At 37.2% G+C, this 11,129-nt stretch overlaps 1 protein-coding gene across 1 annotated transcript in view; it reads left to right on the top strand.

The window, feature by feature from the left end:
* ATP8B4 (ATPase phospholipid transporting 8B4 (putative)) overlaps window positions 1-11,129 on the top strand; it is a 203,625-nt gene that overhangs the window by 164,471 nt on the left and 28,025 nt on the right. The window contains exons 21-23 of the mRNA XM_011355090.2: window positions 4,391-4,538; window positions 7,223-7,406; window positions 7,942-8,165. Coding sequence (XP_011353392.1) covers window positions 4,391-4,538; window positions 7,223-7,406; window positions 7,942-8,165 — 556 coding nt within the window. The remainder of the gene's footprint in view (window positions 1-4,390; window positions 4,539-7,222; window positions 7,407-7,941; window positions 8,166-11,129) is intronic.

Below are 11,129 nucleotides of genomic sequence, written 5' to 3'. Positions count from 1 at the left end.
TATATATATAAAACACTATATATCTATATCCATATCTATCTACCTAGGTACCCGTCATTCTCTGGAGGACATATACAGTTGTTTTCTCTGGGTGATAGAATTGTGAATCATATTTGCCTTCTTTTTTTATGGCTCTTTGTATTATTTGATGTTGTAATAGTATTCATGTAATACTTTTTCAATTAGGAAAAAAGCCAAAAAATTATCTCTATTTTTTTAATGAGAAAATAATATTTGGAGGGAAAAACAAACAAGTAATTTCCAACTAGACTGATTATTTCAGGACACTTGAGGCCATCTTGCTTTATTTCAACCCAGACTTGGAGATCATCTCATTCTTTGAGTCTAAGAGAGGCTATATGCATGGTAGAAAATTTTATAAAAGAGAAATCGATACATTTATAGTATATATTTGCTTAATATTAGGATTGGGGAGAAAAGAGCATCCACGAAAAGGTTTCACTGGCAGTGCTTTCTATAACTTTAATCTTGGTTACTTATATTAAAGTTCATAGTTTTGGGGATGAAGTATTGAAATTATAAATGTACACCATTCAGTTTTCTTCTGTTCTGCTTTTGAGTTCAATGGGAGTTTATACAAAAACAAATAAACAAAACTATATCAAAAGAACAGAATAAATGATAGTAGATATTGGGAGGAAATGACCTAAATGTTTATATTTAAACCTGTCAAATGTGTTTAGATTATTTCGCAAACAAGGATATGTAATTTTCATGTCTATCATGCATACGACTTGTTTGAAATTTAGTGTCATGACACCATTTTAGACACTTTGAATCCTGGATTAATTTTGCTGCCATAGCTGCTCTAGCATTGAGGGCATATGCTCAGAAATCTACAATTAAACTCTGCTCTGGTTTCTCAGAAGATTATTGCATACATTACATTTTACCAATACATATGTCTTCAGCCCAAAAGAAAACAGACTGAGAAAGTAATTTTGCTTGGGCTGACAGGCACACTCATTCTATGTTTTATTTTTGTTTTGTTGATCACATATTTCATTGTTAGAAAAATTTGTCTTGTAACTAATTAAACCATAAAGTGACCCCACTGCTTCTGAGAAGGATCCCAGGGATATACCTGGGAATTGCTATTTTCTCCTTAATCAACAGAATTTGCATTGTATTTTTTTGAACACCTCTTGGGTGGAAAGTTATTTGTTTGAATGAGCAGGGTTTACAAATGCAAATGGCTTCAGGGCCAGGAAGGGACCATGAGTTGTGTGATCTGAACCATATGTAAGATATTAGGGAATGGCGGGGCCTTTAGTGAAGGGGAACATCACGTTGTCTATAAACAAAATGCATCCTGTTCCTAATTCCTAACTTCTAGTCACCCAGGCAAAATGTTTTAGTAAGTTAAGTTTCTATCACAAATGGTAAAACTTTAGAGCACTAAGTAATCTTGGAGTTCTTCTAGTACACACTGACAGCTGCCCAATATTTCATAGATGGTATCAACCAGTCTATTGGCTGGTACTATCCCACAGTTTCTAATAAAAAAACCAGTTTCTAAACCAGTTCAGGGGTTTAATGTCTTACAGGTCACACAGGTAGTAAGGGATGGAACGAGGGCTTGAAATAAAAATTTCATGTATTTTCTCCCTTCTTCTACTGTTGCCAGGGTAGTGCTGTTCCTTAACTGCTTCTCTGGCACTGTGTCTTTGTACCAACATAGAGGCGGCCTATAGCTGACTCTATGGGTAAACTTGTGTGGTAGATCAAGAACAAGGAATTTGAAGACCTGGGTTCCAGCTTAGATCTGTAACTGACTAATCAAGTGGCTAGAGGTTAGATAATGCAACTGTGGGCACATGAGGTGTCAGAGGCAGACCTCAGGCCTGAGCCCAGGTCTCTGGGTGCCAAGCTCAATCTTTTTATATCAAAGTTAAGATTGTCTCCTTTTAAACATGATGTCATGATTTCAATTCGTTTCCTAAGGTCCTTTTAATGTTTGAATATAGAGTGCCTTAAGAGAATTGACAAAAGGACTCCTTTCCTTATTGTCTCTTTTCTTTATAGATTGCATACAAGCTAATATGGACCTAATTGTGCTTCGCTGTGTTTGTGGTGGCATGCAGCTGTGAATGCCATGGTTGCTTCAACTATTAATGCATTTCTGCATGCCAACCTTGTAATAGACTGCCCTTCATTACAAAGCTTGGAAAAAAACAGGGAGTCTTTTGTTTTAGCATGTGTTACTTGTATTCTGTGGTTAAACATTGTGTGTTATGCCTGCAAAAATGTAAATGTATAGCTCAAATTCATTGAAGGGAGTTATGTGTAGCTTTTGCCCCCCTAATAAATTGTTTTTGTGAGAACCAGCTGGTATTGGAAGAGCTGAGTTCCAGGAAGAAAAAAGAAATGACAGTTATAGAGCATGGCAAAGGTCTGAAAACGCACAAGCCCAACCTGGTGAGGAGGATTGACCGGTGTGGAGATAGTGCAGTGGGAATTTAAGCAGAGCTAGGACAACTGTCCCTTGTCTGCATGGAAAAGGTTCATGTGAAATGTTAGGAAGATAGTTTGGTGGTGGGGGGGGGAGGGGTGGAAATCCCAAGTAAATAAAATTTTAGCCAATACTTTCATGAACTTCACCCTTCTTTGGAATGTTTTCATTCTCTGGAGGGAAAACAGAGATTGAGTCATTTAAACAGCGAGTGAGAACTTTATGAAAAAGGAAACCTCAGGAGATGTTTGCCCTTTGGTGCTTTCTTAGGACCCAATTTATGAGTTCTACAACACTGTCAGAGAAATGTTCATTTCTGAGGAAATCGTCTCTCTTGCTTTCTTCATTATATGGGACTGTAAATTTTCACGACTGTGAGGAGGCTTCCCTGACATCTGATGCAAAAGTCTGGTCCTCCCACTTAAAACAATGATTTTTCATGTCTGCTCTCTCCCCCTTCCTACCATAACTCCTTAAATTTCACACGTAGCACACTGACTTTATAAATCTTTTTCTTCGATTCTACAAACCGATTGCTAAATGCATAATATCGTCCTTGGAGCCAGGGATATGCAACCTCTGGGTTGCTTGAGTTTGTACATATAGGCTGTGATTTTGCTCCTGGACAGCAGAAGGAGATGTTGAGCCAGAAGATAAGGAACTTTTGTTTTGTTTTTGTTTTTGTTTTTAAAACTTAGCACGTATGTAAACAATTAGTGTTACGTTTTCAAATAGTTAGAAACTTGAGGACAAAAATGGTTGTTTTTGTTCAGTGAACACTCTCTTCTTTCAGAGGAGCCATAGCATAAAACCATTTTACTAAACTTTTTCTACGTAGGATGAGCCTTTTTTGCTCTAAGCAAAAACATCCGTTTTCTGGCTTCTTAATCCCTATTTTCTCATGGGCACTCATTTTGATTATGCAAGTTGTGGCCTAAAATGTTGGTGGCAGGCTTTGACACTCATGTTCAGGCAGCATGCTGTGTAGCTCCCTGGTTGTGGTTGAAAGTTTTGTAGTCATGTCAGCTTGTCCTATGTGACTTCAAAGCCTGTCATCCAAGGGTCTTCCGAGAGGAAATTTCCCTTCCCTTGAAAGCATCATCTTTCCATTTTGAAGAAAAACATAAAATGCCACTTCTAAGGATTTTGAGTCACCATACATTCTTCTTAAACAGCAGAGATGGGTGAGCTGTGGGCAGGATTATTTTATGCTGATGAGATCTAAGGCATTGAAGGGAGTTTCCATTTGGAAGGAACTTCCACGTTTCAATGTCAGTAGTTTCTTTCCCAGAAGACTTATTCTGTTGTTTGAGCTGATGAGTACAATTTTCACTTAAAATATTTCATTATATTATATTGACTATACCAATTCAATAAATGCCATCATTTGCTTTTATTGTCAAATTTATAAAACATGTCCTTCTTAGAAGTCTGCTTTAAGATGGATCATATTACATTGTTCTACAAATTGATGAATTTATTTACTATATAGATGCCTCGGAATGCCTAGAAGATTTTGTCATTTGTCTTTAGTCTGTTCCTTTCCTTATTTAACAACATTATGTGCCATATCAGTGGTTCTTAAGCCCTTGAGGCTCACACAACCTTATGTACCAAATTTATCAAGAGCCCCTAGTTCAAGCCCAGATCAAGATGGTGATTTAGCTTTTAAGTAATTTAAAGCATTCAAGAGGATTCTGTTTTTATTATGTTTACCCTCCTTTCTGGAATTTGGAAATTCGCTATGGTATCCTTATCACAAAGAATTATCTAGCTTTCTTACCGAAACTGAATCTTATGCCACAGTCTGTCTGAATAGTGACAAAATGAATTTACCTCTAGGCCAGTCTCTTGTTAGATTGAAAAGGTATGCTGTGTATACTTTGTTATAATTAGCTTTCCTCCCTTTCCTTTAAGGAAAGCAAAGGAAAATTTGTTTGGACAAAACAGAAGCTTTTCCAATGGCCATGCAGTTTTTGAAAAAAAGCAGCAGCTGGAGCTGGACTCAGTTGTAGAAGAAACTGTAACAGGAGATTACGCATTAATCATAAATGGCCACAGTTTGGTGAGTTCACTTAAGGCTTTTGTTCTTTTTTTTTCTTCACCTCAATAATCGTTTCTTTTGTGCTATCATAATGAGATCTTTTGTGTTTTCCAAACAAGTGACACTACTGGAAACAAGGCAGACACAGTGATTTCCTGTTTGCAAGGGGAAAGGAAACTTCTAATATATATTTCAAACATTATTGCTTGAAGCACCACAATGAAGGCGAGGATCCAAAAAAATACTGAATTCACAGAATATCAGTCTTGTCTAAATGACTTTAGACCAGTTTAAGTGCTTTTCTAAGGGAAACTGTCACAGTTCACTGTTATTTAATTAAAATAATGCACCTGGATGAATGTATTGCAATTATCGTTCATGCTAATGTTTGTGATTTGCAGAGCACAATCCGACATTCATATAATTACCACACCAAATTATTGCCATTAAGATACCTCTGGTGGTTTTGCTAAATAGCAGCATTTTACAAAATGCCAAACAATTTGCTTTGATTAGGAAATCTGGTTCTTGTCGTAATAGAATAAACTTGGATTGTACTTTTAATGTAGTTCAGGTTCCAAATCTTGAAAAAATATCAAAACACACTTCTGAGTTTCTAATTTAGAAAACAAAAGCTCTGATTGCACTCCAGTGAAATTATCATTTATATGCAAAAAGAGCTAATCTCACACTTTTCTTAAACTTTGATGACCATTTTCACTTTCGGAGTTTAGAAAATAAATGTATTTTCTTAGAGGACAAAAGAAGTTGGATATGAGTATACTGTATTTTCCCCCTTGTGATCAGCTGTCTTAGCTCTTAGTGCTTAGAGAATTATCCAGCTGGATTCCAGACGTAATGATGTGTTGCCTTCCACACCATGGAAAGTTACAGAGCTCAGCTGCAGGCCAAGCTCAGTTGAAAGTTTGTCCAGATGACACAAACTTCTCCCTTGAACAAATGAATAGCAACTGAAAATTATAAACCTGTCAGCTGAGACGTGGAGCTCATGGCCTCCAAGCTGAATTGCCCAGGGACCAGCCTGTGGAAAGGGTCCCTAATGACCTGCTCTTTGACTTTCCCCCAGGCTCAAGGAAGCCAATGTGTGGTGGGTTAGAGTATTCGGGTGATCACATGGGTGATCACATATACCATCCTCTCTCTGTCTTTACATCTGCTGAAATAAAGAGCTGAGATAGATGCTCGTCAAGAACCCCTTCAGCTTTAATGCCTGAAGCTTGTGAAACCATGAAATGTCATTTTTCATTTAAGGAGAACTGACCATGTTTCTGATAATATCGTCAAAAGCTTTAAAAAAAAATTATGATTCCAGTTTGCTGAAAGCTTGATGCTTTGCAGAACGTAATTGGGTCTTTCTTAGAGTTTGAGTCTAGTTTTTTCACTTATTAATATTAAAGAAAAAAGAAAAGAGAGAAAAGGGGGCCATTCTGGGCAAGACATCCAGTTATATGCTTCCCACCAACCCCTTTCCCCAGAAAGGGCATTTATGTCTGAGAGTGTTAGCTCCCATTTCTCCTAGGAATTATAGGCCTTTACATGAGAATTTTCTACCTCAGAGTCATGTTTTTATACTTATTCACCCATTCTTCTATTAACACCATTAACATTTACTAAGTATGCCTTGGTCACAGTTCTAGAGCCTAAGAATAAGGATGTGAATAAAACATGGACTTTGTTTTAGGGATTGCCATCGGTAGAAGAGCTAATCTCACAGTGGTATGACAAATACTATGAAGAGAAACGAACACAGTGATTTGAGAGCATAGAGGCAGATGCATTTAGTTCCTTGTGAGAAAGTCAGGGAAGACTTCTGGAGGAAGTGATAGGAGGCAGCAGTGCAAAGGCACAAAGGCAAGAAAGAACTTGTCAAAGAACTTGCTAAAGATTCATTCAAAGATACTAATGACTCAAAATTCAGCTGGATTCTTGTGTCCTCTGATTGTGTTTATTAAATAATGTACAATAAGATGTTTTCTAGAAAAAGAAACGACAGTTAATTACAAAGGATTACGCTTTCTCAGTTATTTCTTGGCCTATTGAAAGGCTGTTGTGTATTTTGAGAGAAGCAAGGATGGAAAAGGTTGGGGAACCCTGTTGAGGACACCACCTTTTTTTTGTGCACCACCCTTTTGTGCGGGCTTCTCTTGGTTTTGATCACTACGTTCTTCAAGGGCTCGTCTCTGGATTATATGCTTTTTCATTCGCCTGTGCATTAACAACCACAACGAGCACTAAATACACAAAACAACAATGCAAAGGAAACAAAAATTCCATCATGTAGAACAAACAAATCCGCATCATTTTGTATGTCATTCTAAACTTGGTGAGGTGGTAGATAGGTTTTGTCTTTCGCTTTTCCTTATTTCTGGAGATTCTGAAACTTCTTCAGCATTTAACTGTATCTCTCCAGTGCAGCATGATAATGTGTCAAGGAGGACATACAAGGGGACTGTGTCTTTTGTTTTTATTCTAGAATTCCTTGACACTTAGTAGGCATTCAATGCTTATTTCTTTAGTTGGTCATTGTTGCTTGTATGACTCTGAATCAACAATGACTTGTTGAAGTGAATTAAACTATTTAGAAAAGAAATCAGTTGAGAAACAAGAAATCAACTTCTGAAATAATGTCTCTTATTTATTGTTTCTTGTTCTATTCTGGATTTTTTTTTTTTTTAATAACATAGGCTCATGCCCTAGAAAGTGATGTCAAGAACGACCTCCTAGAACTTGCCTGCATGTGTAAGACTGTGGTGTGCTGCCGAGTTACACCGCTTCAGAAAGCCCAAGTAGTAGAGCTGGTGAAGAAGCACAGAAATGCTGTCACTTTGGCCATAGGTGATGGAGCTAATGATGTCGGCATGATCAAAAGTAAGAGAACATTTGCTCAATGGGGCATGCTGCATACCTGGAGTCCTCAGGCTCAGCACTGGGCAATATGTAATGGAGGCTGCATTACAACTTCATTTTCCCAGTAGTTCTAAATGAATACTCTGGGTCCAATACATCCACTTATTATTAGTATTCATAAAACAAAAACAAAAATAAAAAACCTCTTTGCCTGTAATTAAATCATTTGTGTATTTTTAAGCTAGAAAAGGACATTGGTGTAGAGGAATTAACACTGGTCCCATAGTTCAACTCTTGGGTTTAGCACTAGCTTTGCCGCTTACGAGTTCTAAAACCTTGTGCAAATTGTTGAACTTTTCCAAGCCAATGTCCTCTTTTGTAAAACTAGGATAAATACCTATCATGAATGTTTCATGAGATAATATATATGAAAATCATTAATGCTATAGCTGTAAGTTTTCTGTAAATGAAGAATAACATAAAGAGGAATGATAAGTTCCCCTAAGAGGTTGTGTATTTGTTTGGGGAATAAAAGTGTTCCTCTTTTCCTTTGTAGGTGCTCACATTGGCGTTGGCATCAGTGGCCAGGAAGGACTGCAGGCGGTCTTAGCCAGCGACTATTCATTTGCACAGTTTAGATACCTGCAAAGGCTTCTCCTTGTTCATGGAAGGTGGTCCTATTTCCGAATGTGCAAATTCTTATGCTATTTCTTCTATAAGAATTTTGCATTCACACTTGTGCATTTCTGGTTTGGTTTCTTCTGTGGTTTCTCAGCCCAGGTTGGTAACAAAGCACTTTTCTTTCTTTTATAAGATCCCTGGATTGTAAACACCTGTTCTTCATGGTTCTTTAGTAATAAATATCATTTTTATATGCCTAATACAAGTGGCAGTATGGCAATTATGTAATTGATAGTTGACTTGAGCTCTGAACCCAAGAAGAATATATATTTAGCGGAAGTATTTTTTTTGTTTTCCTATTTACATAGTAACCAATGAGTTTTCTTTCCTGTGCATTTCTAAGTCTTTATTGAACTGTTTTTGTATGATGACAGATAAGCTTGATGTAGAGATTTAATTCAGAAGTCTGAGAAACACTAACAAGAAATATTGAGGTATCTCTATTGGGAAGATGGTTACTCACCCAACATATCAAATGTAAAATTTTTAAATCAGGGAGAAGTAATGGATACTCTTACATCAAAAATATTTTGACAGTAGTTCTTTGGATAAAAATTGATATATTGATTATGTTGGTTGTAGGGAAGAAAACTTAGGAAATTTATAAATTAGGATTCTATTTGTACATCCATTTACATTCATTTTAAAGGATATTACTTAACTCTATCTCTTAGATATCAGGAAACTTTGACCCTGAGTGTCAACTGTGAAATGTAAGATCCATAGCATTTAAATATACTTATGAATTTAAAAAAAATGATATTATTAATTTAAACAACAAAAGAAAAAGATTGTCCTTGAAAATGAAATGGCAGCCATAACTCATTAGAGATTTCTTCAATTGTCCTTCCTCCCTTTTAGGTTTAATCACTGGTTTCAATCATATGCATGAAGCTATATTTTTTTCAATTATTTTATTCCAGAAAAATTGAGTATGAATTAAATATTGGCATTTGATGTTATCTTAAAAGTACCAAGGGCGATTAGCAAATCCTGAATACAGGTTTTGTCTATCTTTTCTTTTTTCTGAGAAGTTGAAATTTCTTAAAGTGAGGCACATTTATCCACTTTCCTAGTTTTCTCTTTTAAGGATAACATTCCCAGAACTAACAACAGACTGTTAATATTTTTGTTGATATTTTTGGTAATCTCTAGATAGTTAAAATAAGGCAAAGTCTTGATTTTAGCTTCTCAGAAATAAAACTTTTTTAAGCTCTACTTTGAGAAGGCAGTGCATAGGGATATTTATCAGCTCATAATTCTACCTTTGTCTAACAAAGACAAGTGTGGGAGTGTTGCCCGTGCCTTCCTAGGCTAGCGACTTTCCTTCCACCTAAGAATGAAGCAAGTCTATTTGCTAAGCGGTGTTTCTGAAAGATCCAGTTTTCATATTGCAATGGTTTAGTTAGGGCTTTTGGAAAATCACAAAACTATGAAGGGATACCTTAACCCTCACTTAGAACTCTTTGGACACAGAAGAGTTGTTAATGATTTGTATGTAAGACACGCTGAGACTGGATAGGCAGGTTTACTGCCAAAGTTGTCTTTATTAAAACTGTGAAGTTGAAACTAATGTTCAATGACTTCTAACCTCTACATTTAGGTGATTTTCTGCTCTGCTTTCAGGATCTGATAAACTGGTCAGAGTCAGATGTTAAGCAACTAGATTTTTTAATTCTCTTGCCAGTGTTCACGTTTAAAAAGAGAACAGCAGGAGAGAACAATAATTGCTCCAAAGACATGAGCATCTGATGGTTAAAACCATCTGTAAGACACATCACTTGTCGATGTGTTAAGTTCCTTAAGCGTTTGATTTAATTGCGGAAGGGCAGAGCTCCTGGGTGGGATTTCTGCTCCAGCGCTACTGCCATAGGAAGGAGATCCACCAGGATCTGAGTGACTGTTGCTGTAAGCCCTGCCTCTTCTAGGTCTCTATCTGATGCTCAGTGGTTGAGCCTCTGCAGATTCCCCCAGATTCACGTCAAGCAAGACCAGTTGGGCCTCCCAGGAAATGTCGTGTGGTGCTGGGAGAGCTAGATGTCCACTTTGGGCTCTCTTTTTTTCCCACTGGATAAACCACAGGCCCAGATGGACCCTCTTGCTGCCTGGAGGAGGGAAGACACAGTCAGAGTGTAGCTGCTCCTCTTTCCTTCTGATGTGGTCCTCCTCCTTCTCTGTGGTCCAGTGGAGTGCTTCAGCTTCATCCCCCCAGTTCGGGATTTTCATAATGGTGTCTTGTCTGTGGATAGTTGCTAGTTGGGCTTCTTGTGAGGAGAACTAATGTTGGGAATGACCAATGTTGCCATCTAGATGGCATTACTCCTGAAGTCACTTTTTTCCAGAGACCGCTTGGCTTCTGCCAGTTCGCTGGGGACACTGCCTACCAGAGATCTCTTGCTCTGTTCCAGGTTATTGTTTTGTTTTGTTTTGTTTTTGAATTTAGGTTGCATATCTGTTGAATACCATTTTGTGGTTCACCTATACAGGAGAAATTTATTTTTGTCTTTCCCTATAGCTAGTTCTAAGGTTGAAATCCTGTTTTCTTGCAGTCTCTTTCTGCATGAAGATTTGTTTTTCCTTTACTCTCTTACTAACCTTTCAGCCTTAGCTTTTTTTTTATCAGATTCTCTATTTGGTCTAATCTTGGCATTGATAATGACATCTCTTACATTAAGTAGTGTCTTAGAGTCAATGAAATTTGGTATTATTTCCCAAACTCATTTGGCATAGAACCCTGTCCCACCCAAGCAACATGCATAATATGCTGTAGAACAGGTGCCATATGGAACCCACTTTGGGAAATTCTGGAATAGATGTCTCTATGGCAATAGTTTCAAAACCTGACATTGCCCTGCTATTTATTCTAGTTCTAATGTTTTGGAGTCAGTAAAATGTACAAAGGAAAAATGATGCTAAGACTATTATCTCCATAGAAACAAACTGTTTTTCTCCCATTTCAAAAACTTCCATTTTCTTAATTAACTCTAGTCTGGGAGACAAAAGAGCCCTGCCTTATTTGCTAAAGTGTGGAAGGTTTACATTTAAATTTCTGCAAAGTCTTTC

The sequence above is a fragment of the Pteropus vampyrus genome, unplaced genomic scaffold (genome assembly GCF_000151845.1).
Source record: "Pteropus vampyrus isolate Shadow unplaced genomic scaffold, Pvam_2.0 Scaffold19, whole genome shotgun sequence".
Taxonomy (NCBI): domain Eukaryota; kingdom Metazoa; phylum Chordata; class Mammalia; order Chiroptera; family Pteropodidae; genus Pteropus; species Pteropus vampyrus.
Note: the sequence above shows the minus strand (reverse complement) of the source record. Positions and strands in the feature narration are given on the sequence as shown.